This window comes from Biomphalaria glabrata, chromosome 16 (genome assembly GCF_947242115.1).
Source record: "Biomphalaria glabrata chromosome 16, xgBioGlab47.1, whole genome shotgun sequence".
NCBI lineage: Eukaryota > Metazoa > Mollusca > Gastropoda > Planorbidae > Biomphalaria > Biomphalaria glabrata.
The window spans coordinates 21,440,016-21,467,708 of NC_074726.1; the positions used below are offsets into that span (position 1 = coordinate 21,440,016).

General features: G+C 34.9%; 1 protein-coding gene across 1 annotated transcript in view; it reads left to right on the forward strand.

The window, feature by feature from the left end:
- The first annotated feature begins 5,485 nt into the window (after window positions 1-5,485).
- LOC106078882 (alpha-catulin-like) overlaps window positions 5,486-27,693 on the forward strand; it is a 30,509-nt gene continuing 8,301 nt past the window's right edge. The window contains exons 1-9 of the mRNA XM_056013891.1: window positions 5,486-5,594; window positions 10,988-11,177; window positions 11,475-11,650; window positions 13,090-13,209; window positions 13,928-14,017; window positions 22,607-22,822; window positions 22,961-23,164; window positions 27,105-27,191; window positions 27,502-27,660. Of these exons, the coding sequence (XP_055869866.1) occupies window positions 5,502-5,594; window positions 10,988-11,177; window positions 11,475-11,650; window positions 13,090-13,209; window positions 13,928-14,017; window positions 22,607-22,822; window positions 22,961-23,164; window positions 27,105-27,191; window positions 27,502-27,660 (1,335 nt within the window). The 5' untranslated portion in view covers window positions 5,486-5,501. The remainder of the gene's footprint in view (window positions 5,595-10,987; window positions 11,178-11,474; window positions 11,651-13,089; window positions 13,210-13,927; window positions 14,018-22,606; window positions 22,823-22,960; window positions 23,165-27,104; window positions 27,192-27,501; window positions 27,661-27,693) is intronic.

Here is a 27,693-nt window from a genome sequence, read left to right on the forward strand (position 1 = left end):
AATGCTTTGTCTTTATTTTGGTGCGAACTTTTAGGATTTCCTACATAGAATTTTACGTCAATGACCAGGAGCGTAACTAGGGATTTGGGGGCCCTGGGGCTTGACCTCTTTGGGGGCCCCTTGCATATGCATCCTCTGTTTGGGACACCTCAACTCAAGAAAACATTAAGAAACTAGAACAGACACAAAATCGAGCAGTGCGATTCATAACAAACGAATATTCACATTTGACTAGAGTAACACCTTTAGTAAAATCACTAAATTTAGAAAGCCTTCAGGACAGAAGGCTCAAAAGTAAAGTAGCAATAATACATAAAACACTGAACCATAATCTTCAAATACAAAAACAAAATTTAATAAAATACTCTGAAAGACACAAAGATAAAGGCACATTCCTCGTCCCTATGCTAGGACAAATTTGTACAAATACTCCTTCTTCCCTAGTGCTATTAGAGCATGGAATGGGTTGCCTGAGCTAGCCAGGAAAACCAGTGACTTGGCAGAATTTAAGTCATTGGTTAATATGCATGACTAAATGCATGACGCGTAGGACGTAATCATCTTCTTTTTTGAAGTAACGTCTGTATTATATAAGATAAGAAGATATGACATGACATGTATGCAAAAATATATAAGCCCAAAATCAAATTGGTTCAGTATATCAGTAAACATAACAAAAAATAATCATTAAAACTCTTTTAATGAATAATATCGTTGTTTATTAGTTAAATAATGCACAAGTGACAAATCTCAATAGATATCGCTTCACTGCATTATGTGCAGCAAAGAAATCTATAACATCATCTACATCGATACTTTGTAATATTTGTGACTTCACTGACATTCATTCATTGGCCTCCTTCAGTCGTAGAACGACTATGGTTCATCTCAAAGCACACTTCCTCATGTGGCTGTGGAGCCCTATTTTGGAGAGACACTCCCGTCCACAGATAGAGCAGGTTAAGGTGGCTTTTACTTCGGTGGGAGAGGAGCTGGCCGTTTTTCGGATTGTACGTTTTTCTTCCTGAGCTGAGACCCATGTACTTTCACTGTCCATAGCTTTCTTGGTCACTGTCTTTCTCCATCTGTTGCGGTCTAGAGCTATGTCTTCCCAATTGTCAGTATTGATGTTCACTGATTTGAGGTCACGTTTTATTACATCTATGTAACGGAGGTGGGGGCGACCAGTTTTTCTTGTGCCAGTCGCGAGTTGACCATAGAGGATGATTTTTGGGATGCGTTTGTCCTCCATCCGGCGAACATCACTGACATTAAAGCCATGATAAGCCTTTCTTGTGTCATTGTGCTCCTGAGATAGTTTTTGATGAACTTGAGCTTTGAGAATGATCTCTCACATGACGTAATGGAAGTGGCCTGAGTTAGCGGTATTCGGAGGAGGTTGCAAGGTTTGAGTACACGTAATTACCATATGAAGCCTGTTTCCTCAATATGTCTATTGGTGATTGTATTACTGGTTTGTTGATGAAAAGTGCTCGTGCATCAATGACATCATTGAAAAAGCGATTTGCCATTTATTTCATCATACAAACAGGAAAAGTAGCACAGTTTGTCATAAGCGTGTCTTCATCTAACAGGTGTCTTGGTTCAAGAAGAAACCCAAAGGTATCCATTTTCTTTCCAGCCTTTGGAATCTGCCCTTCATCTCCAAATGAAATCTGTCCAGCACTTTTGTCGCAACACGTTTGAATTGCAGTTCTATTGACAGTCCTACATTAGAACTCAACTTCCCATCAAGTCTTTTCTTTCTTCTGGTTGTTTTGATTACAGGGAATCCATAGTATTCACTACCTTCTTTAGCTTTTTCGATGGATTGGGTTTTTGTCAGTTTCTCGTCATTTCGCAGAAAGCATGAAAGGGTACTAATTTCTTCAGCAGCTTCCCGTATATGCAGTCCAGACTTTTGTAGTTTCTTCTGAACTATATTAATTGGACGCAGGAGCTTTGACCAGAATTCCAGATAGGCAAAAAAATTCTTAATTTTCCACTGCATGAAGAAGATTCTGTGCTAATATTATATGATATTACGTCTTTGTTGGTTGTTTATATTTTGTGCGAAAGCAAAAGTATTCAATGCACACAAAAGTGGGAAAGATCGATATCTCGTTATGCTCGAGTATAGAAATACTCCGATAAGCGGACTGCCGTATTCACCATCACAACTACTGACGAGTAGAAGACTCAGGGAATCATTCCAACTGATCCCAAACTATTGAAACCATCGGTAGCTGAAAATGCAGAGACGTTACTCAACCAACGACAGATGCAAGGCAAAGTGAAATACGATGCAAAAGCAAGACTACCTAAAGATTATTCTGTCGGAGAGTTCGTCTAGTTCAAACATGGCATAAAGCAGTTGTCATAAAAAACATTCAGCACCCAGATCTTACATCATAAAGACAAACGATGGAAAAACATACAGAAGACATCAACGCTTTCTGAACAAGAGTTTCGATGAAGACATCTCTGGGTACTATGATACCGATAAAGACAATGAACTGCAAACTGTTGGAACAAACGAAACAGACAGTTATAGACCAACGTCTAGAGAACTTGTTGTGCCAATCAAGACAACCAGAAGTGAACGAATTGTTAAAGTTCCTAGTTCTTAAGAACTTTAAAAGGAAGGATGTGATAATAACTTCAAAAGGAAGGATGTGCTAATATTATATGATATTCGTCATTATTTGTTGTTTATGTTTTGTACGAAAGCAAAAGGATTAGATGGAAATAAAAAGAGATTTTCCATTGGATTGTGGAAAAAATGAATAAAGGGGTAATAACTCGAGTGTGAAGTTTAATTCTGAAATTATAGACACCAATCCCGAATAATGGACTATTCTAGCATTATTAAGAATAACTTTTGGATCTGTTATACTCTGTAAATTTTGCTTCAAGGTTAATTAGAGTAGCCATAAAATACTCGCCATTTAGATATATTATTAGTAAAGGTAACAAGATACATGGAATTCGCTGTATATCATGCAGTTTTATTCGTGGCAACAAAGTTTAAAATGTAACATAGACTTTAAAAAAAACTTTAATCTCCGTGGAAAAAATTTTTTTTAAATGTCAACAAAGTCAACGTACTGATAGACCTAGATCTAGGTTAAGTCTTTGTTATAAATTTAATCCATAAATGTTGAAAAAAAAAGACACCTGTTGACACTATTTGTCAATCAAATATATTAATTTATGTATTTACAAATAAATTTCGGACACCCATTTGCCCCCCCCCAGGTGGGGGCCCGGGGGAATCTTAAAATTCTCCTCCCCCAACCCCCCACCCCCCTTAGGTACGCACTGTCAATGACGCTACATTAACGTCACTGTTACCAATGGGAAAAAATGAGCAATACTTTTAATAATCTCTCAATACGTAGCAATTTAGTTATGTGAAATGCTGCACTCTTCTCAAATCCTCAGACTCATGAGAAATAGTAACACTATGGTTCTAGTGACAATGGGAGGGGGGATATGTCATTAGAATATCTAATAATAATAATAATAAGGCTAGTCTTCGAGTCCGAAGATCAGTGAGGAATGCAGTATTTCCTGTGGCTGCGCAGTCCCAGCTGTGACCTACATATTTTGCCACATGCAGGGCAAGCATAACCATTATCCACAGGTGGTCGATTTAGATTTTTTTTTCGCCGTCTGCGTTTGTCCTCGACAGCAGATTTTCTTTTGATCTCAAATGTGTATCCCGCGGCCTTCGTGAGTGACCTCCAGCTGTCTCGTTCTGAGGCCGCATGCAACCAGCTGCTCTCTTCTATGTTTAGAATATCTAAACGTTTGAGAAAAAAACGAAACGTGTTGTAATAAAATATCAAGAAATATAATGCAGGCGTTCACTTGCTATTTGTATTATGGTTCAGCAACAACAAAAAAAGCATACACCAACTAGTTTTCACCTTGAAAGCTTTTTTTAAAAAGGTTATTGCGGATGGGGGTGGCGCCTAAAGACACATCTATAAACGGTGTCATGTGTCATTAATAACATCTAACCGACTTTAATTTCCTCAAAAAAAAAAAAAAAAATTAAAAAATAAGTAAATAGCAAAACTATCCGAAATATTATGACTCACTATCAAGACCCTTGGTTGAAAATCCGAATTTAATATCACTCGGTCATCTTTCTTATCTACGAATTTATATGCAGTCCGAAGATTAAGTGCGATAATTCTCGTGGTTAAGCAGACCTAGCTGGGACCAACATAATTTGACACATCCAACGCAAAGAGAACCGTTGCCAATATAAGTTCTTTTTAAGATCTGTAGCCGTTTCTGTAGTACTCTTGCCTTTCAAACAATGCTTAGCAGTGAGATACCTCTATAATTGTTTCAATCAGAGCGATAGAACCCCCTTCCCTTTTTTTTTTCCATAAATCGTAAAAATGTTTGCATCTTTTAAATGCAAGGAGACCCAACACAGGCTTAGCAGTTATTGGAGTGACTTCAGTAGGAGAGGTCATGCTTTCCAGCCTGAAATGTTTCAGCAGAAATTCCAACCCCTCCGGCTGCTTTCCAACTATTAAGCTTGTCAATGGCCGCTCTCAATTTCTTTTTCATCTAATTCGTCCAAAACAGCAAGTATTGAGAAGTTAGACCAGGCGGTTAACAAGATGGCTTTTACAATCTGGTAGAGTTTACATAATGCTATACCCATCGCTCCATTTGCAGTGTACGATCACTGATGATCATGCCATCTTTTGACTTGAGCGGTGCACACTTGCAGCTCTGGCTCATAATGTGTATCTCATGTAGGGATCTATCTCTAAAAAGAACATTTTCAGACTAGTCATACACACAGCATCTTTCGACACAGAGAAGACTACGTTTCTCAAAATGTCCCCCCCCCCCATGCCAGATGGAAGAGTTCCTTAGGACATCTACATCCCCAATGCAGAGCTTGCTGAGAAGTCAGACCCAAGAGATTCCCTACAGACAAGCCTCCACTTACTTAAATCCAGCCCTGACCACACGTACCGGCTTGATACTGAAACTTTCATTCTCTCCCTTGTTTTCATTTTCTGTATCTCTCTTTTCGTTCTCTCTTTCTTTTTTACTCTCTCTCTCGCGTTTCATTCTCTCTTTTTGTGTATTATCTCTCTCTCTCTCTCTCTCTTTTTTCATATACTCTCTCTCTCTTTCTCTGTTTTTTTTTTTTACATTCTCTCTGTTTAGGTTACTCTTTTTTTTTTCATTCTCTTTCTCACTCTTTCTTTTTTTAATTCTCTCTCTCTAACTTACAAAGTAAGTCTGTTTAAATTATTATTAACTAATAATCGTGATATTTTGCATAGCAAATACTCACATAAATATGGATCTAGATCTTACTCTAGAGCTGTGGCTCTTTATAAGGCCAAAAATATTTGCCTTTACTGATTTTGTTTAACAGAAGTTGGCAGCAATGTAAAGTTTATATTAGATTTTTTTTTATTTTTAGGTGTCAGTGAGCTGAGCTAGAAGATCTAAACAAAATGGCTGGCCTTCTATCTAAAAGCGAACCTAAACTGAATTTAGAAATTCGCACAAAATCGGTTGAACAGACCCTTGTTCCTCTAGTTACGCAGGTATAGCATTACCGCCTGTATATCTAGATCTGTGTGCTTCTAGATCTATCATCTAGCTAGTTCTGCTTTCCTATCTGTGCACTCTGACTGTAGACAGTGTGAGTGTAACGAGTGTTTGAGTGTAGTTTTATTAATTAATTTCACGAAACGTAACTCAGACTCTCAAACTCAAGTAACTGAGTAGCTGTCGTAACTAAGACTAAGAGTAGTCTAATCTATAGACTAATAATTATTTAAGACGCCTGGGCCTGAGACGGAGCTTAAACACTTACTGAGTCTTAGACTAATAACTTTAAAAGTAACTTAGTTCACTGAAACTACAGAGACAGAGTAGTCAGTAGTAAGACTCAAACTCAAGTGTCTCAACTTGGACTTGGAGTAGTTGGAGTACTCTTAAAGTCTCATTACTTATCATTACTAGATCTAGATTACATGAAAATTAAATTTATTAGTCTCATTAAATGATTAAACTAATTAAAGTCATTACTGTGAGTGTGACTCTGTAGACTGTAACTACTGTAAGTAGTGTTTAGTAAGTAAATAGTGAAAAGTCACGAAAAGTGTAAACTAAAACTCACTACAATTACAAATGTCAAATACTACAATAACACTGTCTCTGTACTCACAGAGTCACTGTACTGTATTATTAGATCTATATACTATTGAACTATTATATACTGTGTCACCACTGTGTGTCAGTTATTGAGTTGTTAAGTCAGTACTACTCACGCATTCAGCTCTATTCAAAAGTCTATTGAGTAAGTAATCCTACATAATTATCATGTATATACATAGATAGAGTGATCTATAGACATTTACATATAACTATAATTACTATAAATAAATAACATGACTATACTGACTATAGACCTATAGTTACTAAATCTAGTGCAGTGACTTGATTCTTGAGTAACAAAGTGAGTTTTAAAGACAATAAAGATCTAGTCTTTAGACTTTAGAGATTCTAGATCTATAATTTTCTATTATAATATAGATCTAGAATATATATCTATAGATTCAGAGACTCTGCTAAAGACATACTAATTCATAGTCATAGTGATGTCATAGTCATAGAGTGAAAGAGTCTCTATTAGATAGATCTTGCTCGTACTAGTACCTAGATTCAGATGTACTTGATGTCTAGACTCTAACTCATCATCATCATCATTCCTTTGAGTTCCTCATGGAACATAGGGCCTCGACATAAACACGCCACTCTCCACGGTCTCTTGCTAGCTTTTTGATGGTGTCCCAGCTCTTCCCGGTCTTCTCTGCTTCTTCAAGTACACTGCGTCGCCATGTTCTTTTTGGTCTTCCTCTGCGTCTTGTTCCCTGGGGGTTCCACTCTATGGCCTGCCTAGCTCTGTTGCTGGTATCTTTTCTAAGGGTGTGACCAATCCATCTCCACTTCCTCTCTAAGATCTGCACTTCTATATTTTTCTGTCCACTCATCTCCCACAGTTTGGTGTTTTCTACTTTGTCATACCAGTGTATTTTTAGGATATTTCTCAGGCATCTGTTGATGAAGGTCTGTATTTTTTTTGTTGTGGCTTCAGTTGTTCTCCATGTTTCAGAACCATACAGTAGGACAGCCTTGACATTAGAATTAAAGATTCTTAGTTTAGTCTTGTTTGAGATGTAAGGAGATTTCCAGGTTGGTTTTAGCTGTGTAAATGTCTGACGTGCTAGATTTATACGGCGTTTAATGTCTTCATCTGTTCCACCTGATATACTGACTACACTCCCAAGGTATATAAAATTTTCTACTTGGTCTATTGTCTGAGAATCCAATACTATGTCTCCACTTTGTTTATTGTTTACTTTAAGTACTTTAGTTTTTTGGTGGTTTATTTTGAGGCCTACTCTTTTTCCTACTTCGCTTAAAGCTGTGACCTTTTCTTGCATATCCTGTAGTCTGTGTGATAATAGGGCTATGTCATCAGCGAATTCCAGATCTTCCAGCTTTTGTGTGAGAGTCCATTGGATTCCTTTCCCTGCGTTAGAGTAGGCTTCTTTTGTGACCCAATCCAGTACTAGAAGGAACAGGAGTGGTGAAAGAAGACATCCCTGTTTGACTCCTGTTGTGACTGGAAATTCCTCTGACAGCTTGCCACAGTGGGTTACTTGGCAGGTGAAACCATCATAAAGGTTCTTGATTATGGTTATTATTTTATTGGGGATCCCATAATGTCTCATTACTGTCCAGATAGATTCTCTGTCGACACTATCAAAAGCTTTTTCAAAGTCAACAAAAGTTGCATAGAGAGGAGATTGCCATTCGACACATTGTTCTACAATTATCCTGAGTGTAGCTATTTGGTCAGCACAAGATCTCCCTTTTCTGAATCCGGCCTGTTCTTCCCTTAGGTGTTCATCACATGCTCCCTTTATTCTGTTTAGTAGGATTCTGCTAAAAATCTTGCTTGGTACTGACAGCAAAGTGATGCCTCGCCATTTCTCACATTGTGATAGATCTCCACTCTTTGGTATTTTAATTAGCAAGCCCTTTTTCCACTCACCCGGAGGTGTTTCTGTTAACCAAATTTTGTTGAATAGTTTGTGCATTTGGTCAACTATTTCACTTCCTCCTTCTTTTAGGACTTCGGGTGGTATGTTGTCAATTCCAGCTGCTTTACCTGTCTTCATTTGTTTGAGTGCATTCCTTATTTCTTCTTTTGTTATTTCTTCCATGTTTATGTCTAGTGTTGGTCCTGCATTTAGATCTGGTGGATTTCGTGATTTAGGTCTATTGAGCACTTCTTGAAAATATTCTTTCCATCTTTCAAGTTGTTCATTTATTGAAGAAAGTAGTTTTCCGTATTTGTTTCGGACTGGAACATTGCAATTAGCCTTTTTGGTACTGAGAAGTTTGGTGATTTTGTATAGTTGTTTTATATCTCCTTTACCTGTTGCTTCTTCTGCCTGTTCTGCCAGATTATTGTAAAATGATCGTTTGTCTTGTCTAAGCATTTTGGTGACTTTCTGTGAAACTGCTTGGTAGTCTTGTTTTGATTGTTGCTTGTGGTTTCTTGTTTTTGCTAGGTTAACTGCCTGTTTAGCGCATTTCCTTTCTTCGATTAATTTCCATGTCTCGTCACTAATCCACTGTTTTTTCTTCTTAGGGTTAAGGCTTAGTACTTCATTGCTTGTTTCAGTAATAATTTCTTTGAAATTTTGCCAAGATTTATCGACGCTTTGTTTGGCCTCATCTAGTTGTAGCACAGCAAATCTATTTTGAAGGGATAGTTGGAATTCCTTTTTAATCTGTGTGTTGTTGAGCTTGTCTAGGTCAAATCTTTTCCTTTTGTTTCTTTCTGTTTTATTGCTGGCCAGCTTCATTTTTAGTTTGGCAACAACTAGGTGGTGGTCTGAGCCAATATCTGCTCCTCTTCTGTTTCGTACATCTAGTAATGTGCTTCTCCAGTTCCGCCGTATGGTAATGTGGTCGATTTGATTCTCTGTTTTATTGTCTGGTGAAACCCATGTCACTTTGTGGCATTTTTTGTGGGGGAAAATGCTGCCTCCTATCACTTAGACTCTAACTACTTACTATTAATCTAGTAAACTACTGTAAACTACTATCTATAGTCTTTAGACTCTATCTAGAATCTAGACAGTCTAGAATAATATTTAGTTTTAATCTAGATACACATATAAATATATATATCTAATCTACATTTAATCTAAGATCTGGAACTCCAGATCAGATAGAGTCTAGTTAATAATAATATATATAGACTTTATACTATTTATAGAGTATAGTGACACTATAGTCTCTAGATCTAGATGTAGTAGGTTAGGTCTGTTAGGTATAAATCTAGATTCTAGATATATATCTCAATTCTCATCTCTTACGAAGTTAAGTCATGTCTATTCAGACTACTAATAAAAAAAAATAACTATTGCGATCCTCTCTAACACTGTTCAAACAACTCATCTAACTCTCAAGAATTTGACAAGAGTTCCAAAATAATCAATAATGTGGTACTTTAGTAACTCTAGACTAGTCTCTTAAACTCATCCTGGACTTGTACTACCACATTCTTGCTGTTCTGAACTGAACTCCTTCTCTTATTAAATACTTACACCATGTCTCTGGTCACCAAAGACATTTAATCACTTGATCATAACTCGGGCCATATTTACTTGTAATGTTCATACCAGTACTGTCCCTTGTCCTTGGGCACCATAGGCTGATCTGTATTACTGGCCTATGTCATATATATATATATATGTCATTAGGTGGAACACACATAACTTTGGTGTAGTGCACAAATTGTAAGACAAATTTCCTTACGGATAATAAAGATTATTATTATTATTATTATAATTCCTAGAGTTACAACAATTCAATTCAGTATTCTTATGATGGCCTGTATCATTAGGTGGAACACACATAACTGTAGAGTTACAAGAATTCAATTCAGTATTCTTATGATGGCCTGTATCATTAGGTGAAGCACACATTGAAAGTAACTCTTTTTGCTCTGCCACTAGAGTTACAACAATACTATTCAATTCAGTATTCTTATTTGATACCTTTTAGTCTTAGAATAAATCAAGATTTAGAGTCTTGTCACTGTCACCCTGACTGCTTCTTGTTCATGGATCTTGTGATTATGTATATATGTGCTCTAAATGGACTGTCTCGGTCTAAATTTCAAGTTTATGATAGTCCTGTGGTCGAACCCTACCCGCTGACATCCCCTGTCCTGTTAGAGGTTTGGGCTAGAATGTGCTAGGACAGAGTTGTAAAAATATACCTTCTTCCCTAGAGTGCTATTAGTGCATGGAATGGGTTGTCTGAATCAGCAAGGAAAACTAAAAGACTTGTCACAATTAAAGTCATTTATTAACATTATGCATTATGACTAGATTGACTTGGGGACAGGCATAGAATGTAATCATCTTTTTAGAAGTAACATCTATATTTTATAAGAAGATAAGGTGTAAATGTAGAATCTAGATTGTATTCAAATCTGAGGAACATTCGAAACATGTATTTACACAACATTTTAGGTATTGAATAGAATCTAGAATGCTTAGACTAGATTATATTAGAGTAGATGATTTAATTATTTTAATAAAAATCATCTAAATATCTAGTCAATCTAAATATATATCTAACATTGGTTAGACTACTGACTAGATCTAGTCTAGATCTCTAGGAATCTTGAGCTTAAACAGTGTCTTTAAGAATTCAATATTAAATCAGTCCTTCAATTCTGTACTTTGTGATGATCTAGTCTGTCAACTTGGCTTTGAGTTTAAAAGATATCAAAACTTGCATTTATTGAAATATATTTTGTAATTTACATACTGTGTTTTGCTTTGTCTGCAGTACATGTGAAATGTTAATTTGTTAAAATTTTGTTTCTATCTTCCACTTCAAGATCACAACACTTGTCAATTCTAAAGAAAGGATCAAGCTTACAGAGAAACAGCAAAAAGCTTTAGAGAAAGTGGGCCAGGCTGTTAGTTCAGCAGTGGATAGATTCGTATCTGTGGGTCAGTCAATAGCAGAGGAGCATCCAGATATCAAAGCGGATATGTGTTTGGCTTGCCACGATGCTAGGCTTGCAGGTATTTATGCTATAAACCAATGGTTCAAACTTTAATAAAATGGTTCAAACTTAAAAAAATAGAATTAAAGTAATCAATTTGTCCCAATTTTCTGCTATGAAGCTTCTAGATAAGCTTATTTTATCCCATTTAAGGTATATTATAAATGACAGCCATTTAGAAACCACTGCTCAAGATTATCTAATAACTTATCAGTGCAATTACAATCTAGATCTAAATTTGACTTAAAGATTTATTTTCTTAATTGTAGTGAAATATCCTTTGATTTTATTGACTAATAATACTTTATGGTATCAGGTGCATCTATCCAGAAGTTAACTGCCTGTTATCCAGGTCAGGATGAGGCTATGACCCTGACAACAGATAAAACGGCCATGGTAAGAGCTGCGAGGCAACTTTTGTCTGCCATCACTAAAGTTCTTCTACTGGCTGATCACATAGTTGTCAAACAGCTTCTGTTAAGCAAGGAGAAAGTAAGTCCAACCATTTTGATCAACACAAGACTGTAATGTTTTTATGTTAATAACTAGATTCTCTCTCTATTATGTGGATAAGCATTCTCTTGATTTAGCTTTTGGTCTGATAACACCAATGTCATGGGTTCTGTTTGATAACACCAATGTCGTGGGTTCTGTTTGATAACACCAATGTCGTGGGTTCTGTTTGATAACACCAATGTCGTGGGTTCTGTGTAGAGCATGTATAACGAGTATTAAGATACACTGAGCAACGAGGTTGTTAGCAGACAAAAGGTTTATTGTGTAAAACAAGGTAACTTAGCAAGTAATCCAGCCATAAAGGCATAGTATACAATTACAGAATAACTTCAATAATGGAAGTATGATTCCAGAACAAATTTATAGTAATATACAGTATTCAAAACCTCATGCTTATCTTAGCGAAAAATACACACATCCTTCCTCTCTGAGGACCAAGCGACAACTACCTAAAATCTCGCTATTACCCTTTCACCCCGAGCTGTTCTTCGTGCACGGAATATCATACGTAACTACACATCACTACATGTCACCATGAGTCTCAAACAAGGCTGGGACAAAGACGATGACACTTTTATTGTTTATCAACTTCAACACAAACTCCTATTTAAAAAGCACAACCAATAAATACATAAATGGTTGTTGTGCAAGTCGAGCTCACTATTGTTTATCAAAAAGACTTTGCCTGTGGTCATGTACCTCCCTAAAGGGAGCACTTTTAAGCTTACACAAACTGCAGAATAGAAGTTTTTTTTTTATTGTTTTTAATGACAAGATTATTGCTAAAGAAGTAAACCCTAAGAGAAATTCCAGCTTTGGAGCCTCTAGACAGAGGGATAGTGATAAGACAACTTCTCTATGGCAAACTCCTGCAGCAACCTGACCTAAATGGTGCTATGTATCTTAGGATCCAGTCAGCATGGAAGAGAGGCGAATGCTGTCATTTGGGCAGACCAGCACTCTCAAATCTACTGCCCAGGCTTTTCCCCTGCAAAAGAGAGGTCGCTCCATATCTTATCTTATAAATTTCAAAGTCCTGTGCATATCCATGAGTCAATCTAGTCATGCATGCTAATCAGAGACTGAAACTCTGCTAAGTTGTTGGTTTTCCTGGCTGATTCAGGCAAACTATTTCATGCTCTAATGGCACTAGGGAAGAAGGAGCACTTGTGTATATATATATATATATCAAGGATTGGCTTCTTTAGTAAGTTAAAGAAAAAGATAGTCTCTGGAGATGTAAAATGCCAAAGATATAATTATGTAACTAGATCTGTGCTATTATATAAATTTCACCAAAGCTTTGGTTAACTTACAGAAATTATACTTATAGCTGTCTAAGCTAACATTTTCTTTTTTCCAGTCTGTAAAGAAAATGTGAATTTCTGAAAATGTATTATTATACCTGTATTCAGGTCCTGGCAAGTTTAGCTCATGTGGAGGAAGTCAACAACTTTACAGATTTTGTGAATGCCTTCAGTGAATTTGGGAAGGACATGGTGGAACTTGCCCATTTATCTGGTGATCGTCAGAATGTATGTTACTAGAATTGAATAATGTTCACTTTTAATCAATTTATTTTTTTATAAGCATTAATTTTCATCAACTGTTTTAATCATGCTTACTTTATTATAAAGGTGAATAATTATAAATAGCTTTAACTCTTTCACTCCATAATTATTTTCCACTTTCTGACAGAATCAATTGTTTTGCTCATATGTATTTTACCCTTTTATGATTAAACTTAAATAACTTTTTTGTTTATTATCAGAAAATGATACCTTTGGTATTGAATTAAAGCAAAATCCACACCCTTTTTAAAAATATATTTTTCAAAACTATAACTGTATTTTGGGTTGAGGCTTGGTGGCTTAGCAGTAAGCTCTTTGCTTCCAAACCGGTGGTCCCATGTTTGAATCCAAGTGAAGACTAGGATTTTTAATTTTAGTTCGTTGGGTACTTCTGAGTCCCCCCTGCTTTAACAAAAGTTGGGGAAAAGTAAAGGCAGTTGGTCATTGTGATGGCCACATGACATACTTGTTAACAATGGGCCATAGAAACAGATGACCTTTAATTCATCTGAAAGGGGAACTTTACTTTTTTTCACTTTAATTATATTGGGTAACTTGTGGGAAAACAGAAGTACTAAAAAAAACATCAACAATTTAGCCTGAAAAAGTTAGAACAAAAGACAAAAGAAGAATTTTAATTTGAAGTGAAATCATAATGTATGGTGTCTATTATTGTTACCAGGATTTAAAAAGTGATAAGCACAGAGCACAGATGGGCTCAGCTAGAGCCATCTTGGAAAAGTCGACTATGATGCTGCTGTTGTCTTGTAAGGTTAGTTTTTATTTAAAAAGTTATATATACCAATATAGTGCATTGGCTGTCAATGTGTAGATTACCTAGCTAATCTACCAATGAACTGATTTGCTCTGTTAATGTGTAGATTACCTAGCTAATCTACCAATGAACTGATTTGCTCTGTTAATGTGTAGATTACCTAGCTAATCTACCAATGAACTGATTTGCTCTGTCAATGTGTAGATTACCTAGCTAATCTACCAATGAACTGATTTGCTCTGTCAATGTGTAGATTACCTAGCTAATCTACCAATGAACTGATTTGCTCTGTTAATGTGTAGATTACCTAGCTAATCTACCAATGAACTGATTTGCTCTGTCAATGTGTAGATTACCTAGCTAATCTACCAATGAACTGATTTGCTCTGTCAATGTGTAGATTACCTAGCTAATCTACCAATGAACTGATTTGCTCTGTCAATGTGTAGATTACCTAGCTAATCTACCAATGAACTGATTTGCTCTGTTAATGTGTAGATTACCTAGCTAATCTACCAATGAACTGATTTGCTCTGTCAATGTGTAGATTACCTAGCTAATCTACCAATGAACTGATTTGCTCTGTCAATGTGTAGATTACCTAGCTAATCTACCAATGAACTGATTTGCTCTGTCAATGTGTAGATTACCTAGCTAATCTACCAATGAACTGATTTGCTCTGTCAATGTGTAGATTACCTAGCTAATCTACCAATGAACTGATTTGCTCTGTCAATGTGTAGATTACCTAGCTAATCTACCAATGAACTGATTTGCTCTGTCAATGTGTAGATTACCTAGCTAATCTACCAATGAACTGATTTGCTCTGTCAATGTGTAGATTACCTAGCTAATCTACCAATGAACTGATTTGCTCTGTCAATGTGTAGATTACCTAGCTAATCTACCAATGAACTGATTTGCTCTGTCAATGTGTAGATTACCTAGCTAATCTACCAATGAACTGATTTGCTCTGTCAATGTGTAGATTACCTAGCTAATCTACCAATGAACTGATTTGCTCTGTCAATGTGTAGATTACCTAGCTAATCTACCAATGAACTGATTTGCTCTGTTAGTGTGCAGAGTCCAAAGTTTTGTGCATGTCACCTAGTTAATGGGCACCCTAACAACTTCGGTACTGTTAAAGTTTGATTCTCTCCTTGTTGCTTGAAAGCAGTCTTGGGTACTTATAAGTGTACATCATGTGATATGTTTGAGCAAGTAATTTGTGGTGATATTGATCCTAAAGAGGAAGGGTATGGTCATAATGTAGTGTGAAACATCTGTAAAAAGAAGATGGATCAGAAAATACAGTGGATTAGACCAAGAAAAGTTTAGAAAAGATAACAAATAAAATGTTAGCAATTTCTAAGGCAAAACACCCATTGCCATGAAGACGTCATTGTAAGAATGAAAGTAGACAGGGTAGAAACTGATGCAGGTGGTTGTTATAAACTAGGTACCAAAGTGGGCATTGTAAAACAAATACAAAAAGAAATTTCAGTGTTTGCTAAGAGAAATTTTAACCTTAGAAAACGTCTCTGTTCTGAAAATATTTTTACTTCATTCAGCAATAAAACAATCATTTGGAAATGGTCAGGGTTTCTGAAAATGTAACTGCAATTCTAATTGTACCACAAATAGGTGTTTTTGCTATGCATTTAAATTATTATCAATCTGTAGATTGTATTTATAAGATAACATAATTTTATCATATGTTTGACAAATTCATTTCCTAAACAGTAATAATGTTTTAAATACCATTTGATTCTTTATATTATAGTTTTTTAATTGATTGATTGATTAATTGTTAATTAACCTAAAATAAATTTGTTGATTGTTTGATTCTATTGGCTTGATTGATCAATAAGTATCAAGAAATATTTTAATAATACCACCAAAGATGTTTTCATTTCAGTGCTTAGTAGTTGTTACGGTCGTAGCGCAGCACGGTGTGCATGAATAATGGTGCGAATTTGTGTAATGAATGGAAGTGATGTTAAAAAGGGGAAGCCGGGAGTAATTGACAGGAAGAGAAATGAAATGTTCGTATTTACATAACTTGTTGTAATATTAAAGTATTTATAGAGTAATAACCTGAGAGTCTATTATTATTTCGAAGAGTCTTGTGTCGTAACAAGTGGCGCCCAACGGAAAAGGCAAGACCTACGTTATATCGGTATCTAATTCCTGTCTACTGAGGTATTACTAGTACTACAAAGTGTAACAAAATCTCTAGATCTCTAGATCTATTAAGATTGGGAGAGTTGCGTCATCTAAATCTCTAAAGCTATGTACTAGACTCACTGGTAAACATAAACATTTAGTTGAAACTTAAATAAAAACATTATTGATGAATTAATCAATTGGATTAACATTTAAATCTAGATTTATAGAATTATAATTATTATGACGGTCAATTCTCTACATTCACCAATGTGAAAACGTCAGGGATTACCCACTGTATTTGGATGTGTTATGAATTTATTGAAAATAAAATAATTTAAAAAAATCATGTCAGAGGCTGCTGAAGTATATGTTCATTATTCTGGCTGGTCATAGTTCTCAACAATAACCTTTAACATTCAATATTGATGGAAATTTGTACGATTATTAGCACTGCTGTGGGCAACACTAGTGAATTTTGACTACGGCGGAGAACAGTGCCTATTTAGGACCAACGGATATACACTGACTACGGCATATAGACAAATAACGAAAGACTCATATCACCGGCGGAGAATATACACTAGCATTGGCAGTTATACCAGCAGGAAGAAGAGTATTACGGGAAGTAGATACATATTTGTATTCGAATAACATTAAACGTTTGGTTCATTACATTACATTTAGATATGAACATTGTTGGGTCCAAGCATTAAGTATATGAGAATCAAATATATTTAATGGATATGGTCAGATAACTCGATAAAGAAAAAATACAAATGGCGGATAAAGCTGAGATAGTTGCTTTGAAAGAAGAAGGGAGACTATTGGAATTAGAAGGAGCAGAGCTGAGAAAATATGTACAAGAAAGATTAATAGAAAGAGAGAAACTAGTCATGGAAAAGGAAATAGAGAAAGAGAAGTTAGCCATGGAAAAAGAAAGAGGGAAAGAGAAGTTAGTCATGGAAAAGGAAATAGAGAAAGAGAAGTTAGCCATGGAAAAAGAAAGAGAGAAAGAGAAGTTAACTATTGACAAAGATAAATTAGCAATGGATAAAGAAATAGAGAAAGAGAAGTTGGCTATCAGTAAAGAGAAATTAGTTACGGATAAAGAAATTGAGAAAGAGAAGCTAGCTATGGAGAAAGAAAGGTTAGCCATAGAGAAAGAAAAGTTGGAAATAAAAAAAGGAAAAGCTAAAGATGAAGGTACTGGAAAGAAAAATGACGTGTCTGGAAATAAATTGGCAAAATATAAAGGTACAATGTTTGATGAGAATAAAATAGACATAGATATTTTCTTAAAGAAGTTTGAAATTGAAATGAAAGAATTGGCTTTTCCTGAAGATAAATGGACATTTTTGTTATCGAAGTCATTTGCAGCGGAGGTACCGTCAAAGATTTGCATGAATCAGAATAATTACCAAATAGTAAAGGAGCAATTACTACGAACATTTGGAAAAACTGAGGCGTTTTATCGTCAACAATATGTTAATTGCACCATTGAAACCAACGAGGAGCCCCAGACATTTTTAGACAAGATGAATAGCTACTTTGACAATTGGACAGAGTCATCAAAAATAGAGAAGACGTTTGATGGGCTAAAGGTATTTCTTATGCTGGATAAAGTCATTTATGAGAGTCAGGACGAACTAAAAATATTCCTGCTGGAGAGAAAGCCAAAATCTGTAGATGAGATTGTAAAATTAATAAGGGCTTACAAAGTGGCACATCCTGAAAAAAAGTTAAACAGAGGTAGCGATATTGAAGAAATAGTAGCATTTAATAGAGCTAGAGAAACACAAGACAGTTATAGCAACAATAGAAGATTTAGATATGAAGGACAGAATAGGTTTAGAGGACAAGGAAGGAGCCAAATAGATAGTAGACAAGGCCAGTATAATAGCTACAGATATCAAGGAAGATATCAAGGAAACAGACAGGGAAGATATGACGGCAGAAGAAATGGAAGAGATCAAAGTTTGTCGTTATTGTCGAGTTCGGGAAGTCTAGATTGTTTTCAAACATTTGTAGGAAATAAGGCTGCAAGAACGATAAGGGACACTGGGAGCACTATTGTTGGAATAAACCGAAAATTGGTTGAAGATCATGAATATACTGGAAAAAACAAAGCATGTATTATGTTTGATGGTAAAACAGTTCGATTACCCGTGACCCGAGTGAACATTAAAACACCGTATTATACAGGGATCGTAGAGGCATGTGTTATAGACCATGATCAAATTGATTTGATTATTGGCAATATACCAAACATAAAGAAGTGCACGGAAAATGAGATAGCAGTTTGGAAAAATTGTTGTGGAATGGCCACTACTCGATCCTGTAGTAAAGATGTGGAGGAATTAGATTTGGCAAAGTTGTTCGAGTTATCAACTAAGGAAAAAGAGCAAGATGAAGAACAACATGAAAACACAGAAACAATTGAAATCAAAGATATAGGATTTAACAAAGAAAAATTTATCACAAAACAAAAAAATGATCCAGAGTTACGCCAACTAGCAAAGAAAGGAGGTAGAGGAGGAAGATTCTATGTAGAAAGAGGAACTCTTGTTAGAGAGATTGAATGGCATGGAAAAAAAGTAATCCAGTTTGTGGTACCCAGAGAATTCAGGCAGCTTGTAATGGAAAATGGACACGATATAGCACACACAGGACATCTGGGACTACACAAAACGAAACAAAGAATATTTCAGAATTTTTATTGGCCATCAATTAGTAAGGACATAAAAAGTTATGTGACTTCGTGCCAACTATGTTCTAGACAAGGAGCAAGAAACATAAAAGCACCATTACAAAGGGTGGATGTACCAGATAGACCATTTAGTAAAATAGCGATTGATTTAATCGGTCCAATGCCAGTGGTATCAAATAGGGGTCACCGTTATATCCTAACTGTGATAGACGTGTGCTCCAGATGGCCGGAAGCTATCCCACTCAAACAAATTGAAGCCAGAGATATAGTACAAGCATTATATACGTTGTTTACAAGATTTGGATTTCCTAGAGAAATATTGTCAGATAGGGGGAATCAATTCAACTGTCAATTGGCTACAACATTCTTGAACATGTTTGGGATCCAGCAAAGGTTTACAACCTCGTATTATCCACAGAGCACTTGTGAACGTTTTAATGTCAATCTAAAGAAATCATTATATAAAGTAATGGATGATAAACCCAAAGAGTGGGATATGGCAATACCGTCAATACTATTTGCATACAGGGAGAGTCGTAATGAAATAACAGGGTTTTCACCATTTCAAATGATTTATGGAGGAAATCCACGAGGTCCAATGACAATATTGAAAGATTTGATAATCCCACATGATCATGTAGTAACTAATGACAGTTATGATATTGTGACAGAAACTAGAAATCAGATTATAAAGGCATGTGAAGAAGCGGATAGACAGATGCTAGAGAGAAATGAATTAACACATTCCAGAGTGAATGAACATAGAATAATGACAAAATTAGAGGTAGGACAAGATGTTTTGGTCTTACATAAGGATAACAATAATGCTTCGGGCACAAATTGGCTGGGACCATACAAAGTAGCAAGGAAAATTAGCGATATGGATTATGAAATAGACATTGATTCGATGTTAAAAATATTTCATGTGGATTTGTTAAAAGAATTTACACCAAGACAAAGAAGTGAAGAAAGGAGTAAAGATGAGTCAATGACAATGAGTGCCTGTGTGACGGAAGAAATGGAGACAGAGGAAAGGTTTAGACCAATAGAGACAGTGGCAACAGAAAGTAGGCAAACATGGAAGGATGTCATGGTGGATGGAGTTTCTCTTGATAGAGCTAAAGAAATCAAGACACTAATTGAGGATTATAAGAATATTTTTACGGATTTACCTGGAAAAACAAGTATTATAGAACATGATATCAAGTTAACCGGCAAAGTACCGAATAAACTGCCACAATATACGATCCCATTACACCATAGAGAAACATTACAGAAGGAAATTGATGAGCTACTAACACTTGGAGTGATAGAACCATCTAGTTCACCATGGGCTGCACCAGTCGTGCTTGTTAAAAAAAAGTGTGGCAACTTAAGATTGTGTGTGGATTATCGACAGTTGAATAAAGTCACAGAATTTGACCCATTTCCAATGCCACAAGCAGAAGAAATGTTTACTAAGCTAAAAAATGCAAAGATTTTTAGCACGTTGGATCTGTCAAGAGGATACTGGCAAGTACCTCTAAAACAAGAAGCTAAACCATTATCGGCATTTAAGACACCTTCGGGCATATATCAATGGAAGGTGATGAGCTTTGGCTTGGTAAATGCTCCAGCCACGTTTAACAGAATGATGGCCAAATTATTCAGCCATAGAAGAGACACAATTTGTTATTTAGATGATATATGCATTTTTAGTGAGCAATGGGATGAGCATATACAAAGCCTTGGAGAGGTTTTTAAAATTATCAAAGAAAACAATTTAACATTGAAACCAACAAAAATAAAAATTGGCCTAAGTGAAATTTCATTTTTGGGGTATAAGATTAAAAATGAGTACATTACACCATTGGAAGAAACTGTATCAAAAATATTGGACATTAAGGTACCAAAGACAAAGAAGCAAATTAGAAGCCTTTTGGGTCTATGCAACTTTTATAGAAAATTTATCTCAAATTTTTCAGAAATAATTGAACCACTAACAAATCTAACAAAGAAAGGAAAACCTAACAATATAGTGTGGACGGAGGAATGTCAAGAAGCACTGGACATAATTAAAACTTTCTTTTCTGGGGCACCGATTTTGAAATTACCTGACAATACTAAGGAATTTATTTTGGCTACAGATGCATCAGCCATTGCAATAGGAGGCTGTCTAATGCAAAAATGGAATGGTGTCCCACATCCTGTTTTATATGTGAGTAGAAAACTGACAGCATCTGAGTTGAAATATGCCACCATTGAAAAGGAAGGACTAGCCATTGTATGGTGTATAACAAAATTAGGGTTCTATCTAATGGGAGCTAAATTTGAACTATGGACGGATCACGCTCCCTTGGCCTTCATTAATACAAATAAACTAGGGAACAACAGAATAGCCAGGTGGGCATTGCAACTTATGGATTATAACTTTGAGGTCAGGACAATACCAGGGAAAGACAATGTGATAGCTGACACATTATCACGGTGTACCTAAGGAGGAAAAGAAATGGGAGTAAGGAAAGGAGCTTGGCCACGTCAATTTTGTTTCTATTGGTTGGTTAAAAGAATAATGTCAGTAAAATCATTTTGGTGAGAACACAATGAATAGCAGTGTAATGAATAGACATCTTTAACAGATTGGAACATTTTGTAAATATACACATATTACATGTATATGTAATCAAAGACTGTATGGACTGACGAAGCTTTGTTACATGTGTGAGGTGTCGAGATAGTAATATATGGTGTTGTATTGAGAATTTGATGAAACCATTGTTAGAAATGTAAAATATAGTATTACAGTTACATAGTTACTTATAGTTTATAATTGTGAATTATGAGATTTATGCTGATTGGTTCGTTGGGGAAGCCTGGACATTAATCATTGGGATGGATGTAAGTAATTTTGAACCTAAAATAATAATGTAAAGAATGGTGATATTTAATATTGCTGTTGGAGGTTGTTTTTTTTTGTTGTTGTTGGCTTTTACCTGGTTTAAAAGAATGAGAATTAATGAAGATAATATAAGTATATTGAACAGTGATTTATAATTTTATTTGATATTTAAAAGACGTTCGATGTACATCGAACTTGGCAAACAAGGGGGGTGTTACGGTCGTAGCGCAGCACGGTGTGCATGAATAATGGTGCGAATTTGTGTAATGAATGGAAGTGATGTTAAAAAGGGGAAGCCGGGAGTAATTGACAGGAAGAGAAATGAAATGTTCGTATTTACATAACTTGTTGTAATATTAAAGTATTTATAGAGTAATAACCTGAGAGTCTATTATTATTTCGAAGAGTCTTGTGTCGTAACAGTAGTAAATGTTCAATTTATCTAGGTAATTTTCATGAAATCTAGTTAATTTGAGGAATTAAAACTATTTTTGCTACAATATTGGATTACCCTTCTTAATCTGCACAAACCTAGATAACCAGTAGAATAACTGTTTTCTGCACTTAAGCAATAATAATCCAAGACATTTCAAAACAAATACAGGGAGAGATAGATTAATAATTTTTTAAAAACAAAAATATTTCAAGTCAATATCTTCCTAAATGTGTTACTTATTATGTACTTAATTTCTCTTTTTTAAAATAGTGATGTATGCATCCATCTTTTTGTGCTCATTCTTCATTACATCTTTGTATGGTCTATGACTAAAAACATGCTATGATAACCATAAACTATTCAGTATTATGAAATTACTTCACCACTTTTCAGACATTCTTGCGCCATCCAGAATGTGCTAGTGCACGCCTGACTCGACAGGGAGTGTTCTCAATGATAAGACAAGCACAAGAACTGATTCAGCTTGTAGTAGTGCAGGGCGGGCCAGAGGAGAATCGCACTGAAAAGAGTCAAGTTCTCAATGGAGACTCTGGCATAGGTTTAACCTCCTCCCATCCCACAGCAAGCAAAGCATTTTCCGATTTTGAGGTAGGTTGCTGTCACTATTGATTTAATGTGAAAATTGGGTTGATCATTTACTGTAAGCCCCTCAACTCCAACAGTTAAAAACCTCTATTTAATTTTGTTCTTTTTTTGTTATATTACCAATGTTCTCTGTTTTAACAGGATCAAATAGACATGAGTCGAGTTACTATGATTGGTCCAGAAATTGAAGACAGACTTTTGTGTGCTTTTGAAAATGTGAAGGAGGCGGTGGAAGAATTTACAGATTCTTACTACACTTCCCATGAGGCTCGGGAAAAAATTGTCCAGCTTAGTGACAGCTTGCGTGATAATTTACAAAACTTGCTACTACTAGGACACAATGTTGTATGTTTAGAAAAGAAGTTTTAAATTTTTCTTTATTGGTTATTTCTAATTGGGATTAGTGGTACATGGGATGGGGAAGGTCAGTAGCTTTTGCCTCCTATTTCAAGTAAAAATCCCAGTGTCTTTGCCAGAGTGGTAAAATACTCAGCTTCCAAACAGAGGCCCTTGAGTTTGAATCTTAGTGAAGTGTAATATTTTATTTATTTTCTTATCCAAGCTCTAATGAGTACATGACATTAGTTGGAAAGAAAAATCAGTTGATCTTTGTTCTGGTCATGAGAGCATTAAGAGTTGATCGCTGAGTCAAATAAGCTTTGTATTGCCTGCCCCATAGATGTCTAAAAAGATCCTTAATCCTTTATTATTATTTTTTTAGTAAAAAAAGCCTTACTGTCAGTTGTTCTTTAGCTTAAATTATCCTTGCTACATTGACTCTTGAAAAGAGCTTATTAAATGGACAGATTATGGAAATGGTTTATTGATTTAATAAAATAATCATCAGGCAAAATCATCAAATAACAAGATTACAAAGAGAGTTTGTGTTACACAAACTCAGAGGCGGCCCCCGTCGAAGTCGGATCCCTGTCGGATCTGCATATTCGCAAATAATATTCAAGAGGTGATTTAATTTTGATGTAAAATGTTTTACACATTTCGGATGTTCCTTCAGAGTTGAAGATAATTACTTCCTAGTCCAAACCTCCAGCAGGACGACGGGGGATGGGAGCGGGCAGGGTTTGAACCCTGGGCCATCCATAAATCTGAACAACAGTCCAGCGCGCAAACTGCACGACCAGGCAGCCATCCAATGGTCAAAAGTAATAATGTTTCAAAGATTCATTTGCCGTAAATTTAAATTTAAATTTAATAAAAAAATAGTAGATTAGTTTTAGTATATTAAAACATTACAATATTGATCAAAACGTTTGGAAATGAAAATCTACACTTTTTTTTTACACTTTAAGTTTAGAAATTGAAATTCTACATCTTAATCTAGTCTATTTTAGTCTAAACTAGATCTAGAAATTCTAGATCTAGACTCTAAAATAATTTTAATTAGAATATAAATCCTGATCTAGATATACTGTAATAAAAATCTAGATCTAGTTTAAAAAATCTAGATTAGATCTAAATCAAGATATCATTCCTTTTTTAAACGCGAGTCACATAACGAGGCTTAATAAACATTACTATACCAAGTTCTTTTTTCATTTCATTTGAAGAATTAATTCCATATAACGTCAGAGGGAAAAAAAAACACTACGTCACACGGCCTAGCTAGACTAAAAATCGCCTTCATCTATAAGAGCCATTTATCGAGTGTTCATAGACTTTGGTGCACCGAGTGCGTTCTTTAAGCATTTCATTTAAAGAATTCATTCCATATGACGTCAAAGGAAAAAAAAAACACTACGTCACACGGCCTAGCTAGAATAAAAATCGCCTTCATCATTACGAGCCTTTTATCGAGTGTTCATAGACATTGGTGCACCGAGTGCGTTCTTTTAGCATTTCATTTAAAGAATTCATTCCATATGACGTCAAAGGAAAAAAAAACACTACGTCACAAGGCCTAGCTAGACTAAAAATCACCTTTATCAACAAGAGCCATTTCTCGAGTGTTCATAGACATTGGTGCACCGAGTGCGTTCTTTTAGCATTTCATTTAAAGAATTCATTCCATGTGACGTCAAAGGAAAAAAAAAACACTACGTCACACGGCTTAGTTAGACTAAAATATGTTTTCATTAATACAAGCAATTTTTTCGAGGGTTAATAGACATTGGTGCACCGAGTGCGTTCTTTTAACATTACATTTAAAGAGTCCATTCATATGACGTCAAAGAAAAAAAATTCCATTACCTCACAATAGGCTAGTACCGGTACCATAAAAAAAAATGTCTTTATTTACACGAGATATTTAACGAGGGTTCATAGACATTGGTGCACTGAGTTCTAATAGATATTATTTAAAAAGGATCAAAGCCACATTGTTTTTGCGTTTTGTCTGTCAGTCGGTCTGTCCGTTATCTTGATATAAAAAAAACAACTAAAAGTTATTAAAAATTGATTAACCTTTATTTTACGTTTCAAAACATCGCAATAATTTTTAGGTATGAACACAATTGAAAAGTTTATATAATAGATTGTTCCGGATGTTTGTATAAATAGTAAAAGAAAAAGAGAATTTCAGATAAATGTAATACCGTTAATTAAATTTTTTGGATGGTCTCGTATAAAAATTAGATGTACTACAGCCACGTGGAGAGATTTTCATACCTTACTTTGGTGTTTGGATTCTGTTTTCCTTAAAAATCGGAACATAATATTAGATTTTTTAATGTTTTAGGTAGAAAGTTAAATGTACTGTAAGAGAGTAGTGAGTTAAAATATTTTTCATAAAAATCCGTAAAAACATTATTTCGTAAATGAGAAGATTATTTGTTTATTAATTAGAAGAGGGAGTTCAAACAATTATTTGGCGTTAGTAGATTTTTAAATAAATTCGGAAATTTCTGGCGACGATTTGTAAGAAACAAAATCCGGAACTTTCTTTATCGATTACAAAACTTCTATGTTATGTTTTACAAGAAAATTAAATGTCTAAAAAGTAATTTTCAGTAATCAATTCTAGTAAATTACTTTTTTTAAAAGCCTTATGCGATTTCAAACAATCATTAGGCATAATTCATGTTTTATAAAACAATATCCGGAACATTTTTACAATTAATGAAATATAAGTCAGTATAGAGATTATGATTTAGCATTAATATGCTATTTACATAAAAAACGGAACAACATATTATTGATAATGTGTTTTTGCAACGTTTAAGCATGGAAATGGAATGTAATATAAGTTAGAAGAGCAAACAAACATTTGTTGGCGTTGATTAGTTTTGCACAAAAAAATCCGGAACAATTAATTTTAGATACTTAAAACTATTGAGATGTTATGGGAGGAACATTAAAGGGTAAATCAGATTTTCAATAGCTTTTAGAGTTCTAGTTTTTTAAATCTAATCGTGACGGACAGACCGACCAACAGACAAAACGCACAAAAATAAGCTTCTTTTATTCGGATGGGGGCACTAAACAAAAAAATAAATAAAATCTGATTTTTAAAAAAAGTTTAAGGAATTGGTTTAGCACCTGATCATGTTGCGACGTTACGCTACTGCACGAAAATCGCTGCATAAAAAGTCCATTTAAAAAAATGTGCGTGATATTTACATACAAAGTGCATTATTAGCCTTTATAAACAAACAGAAATGTTTTCTTTTAATTTAAGCAGCTAGTTGACCAGAAAAAACGTCTTTAACTATTATTTATATTTGTTGTAAACATTTCCTGTACATTTTTAAAATATATTTGACTTAGTGATACTAAAAATACACAAAAATTGTCCATCTTTGTTAGCATATTGTAACATTGCCTCCCTTACATTTACGTAATTGTTTTAGAATTGGTGTATTTTTATGAAAAAATCGCTTGCATAATTAATTTTATAAATTAAACGGTTTGCTTTTAGAAAACCAAAAGTAGCCGTTGCACCTAAACTTTTCAAGCCGGATTTAATGATGAAATAATATTTTTCATATCTCTTCTAGTTTTCGAGATCTGAGTATGACAGACGGACAGACGGACATTTTGCACAAACCTAATAGCGGCTTTTTCCCCTTACGGGGGCCGCTAAAAACACTGATTTGATTTAGTTATACATTACCATTTAATTACCTGTAAGTTAACCACACAGAGTATTTAGTGTGTCTTTTTTTTTTTTTAACTATGAAAACATATTCTTTTAATTGAGTCTTTGGGCAACTTTTTTTTTTATTTCTTAAAAATGGTTAAGTTTATTTATTTATTTTTTTAACTTTTATATTTGTACAAAATTCTGAAGGTTTTTGTATTTAAAAAAAAATATTTTTTTTATCCACAGAAATGCAGGGATGGTAGAATGTCTACTCAAGATTTTGAAACATCTGTCATTAATGTTCTAGAGGCTTCTAAAATTTTAAGGAAACAAGTAAGGGGTTAACTGTACATATTTTTTTTTCTAATGGGATGTAAAATACAACCATTAAAAGTACCCTGCTATGCCCACCTCCTTGTCCTGCTGAAACCACTTTTCAATTAGCTAGTGGTCCCTTTTTTTGTTTCTTCATCTATCTTCACATTTATTTTTTTATATTTGGGAATTTATATATAAGAGCATCTCTGAAATAAAAGTGTTTTCCTAGATTAACAAATGGCTAGAATTATTTTAATATCTCTAGTATTATTTATATGTATAACCTTATATACAACTAAAAAATTACAATCTGGAATTTCTACAGCTGTTAGCTACTGCAATGAGCCAGGCCTCAGATCTGTTCAGACAAAATGATGATGAATGTCTACTCAAGGCGCTCAAGAAGTCTGGTTTGTCTGGGGACTTTGACCGAGTGGAAGAGCTTACTGTGAAGTTCTCTGAACACCAGGAGCAGCTTGAGGAGGTAGGCTCAAAATGGTCTTAGAACCAATGACAT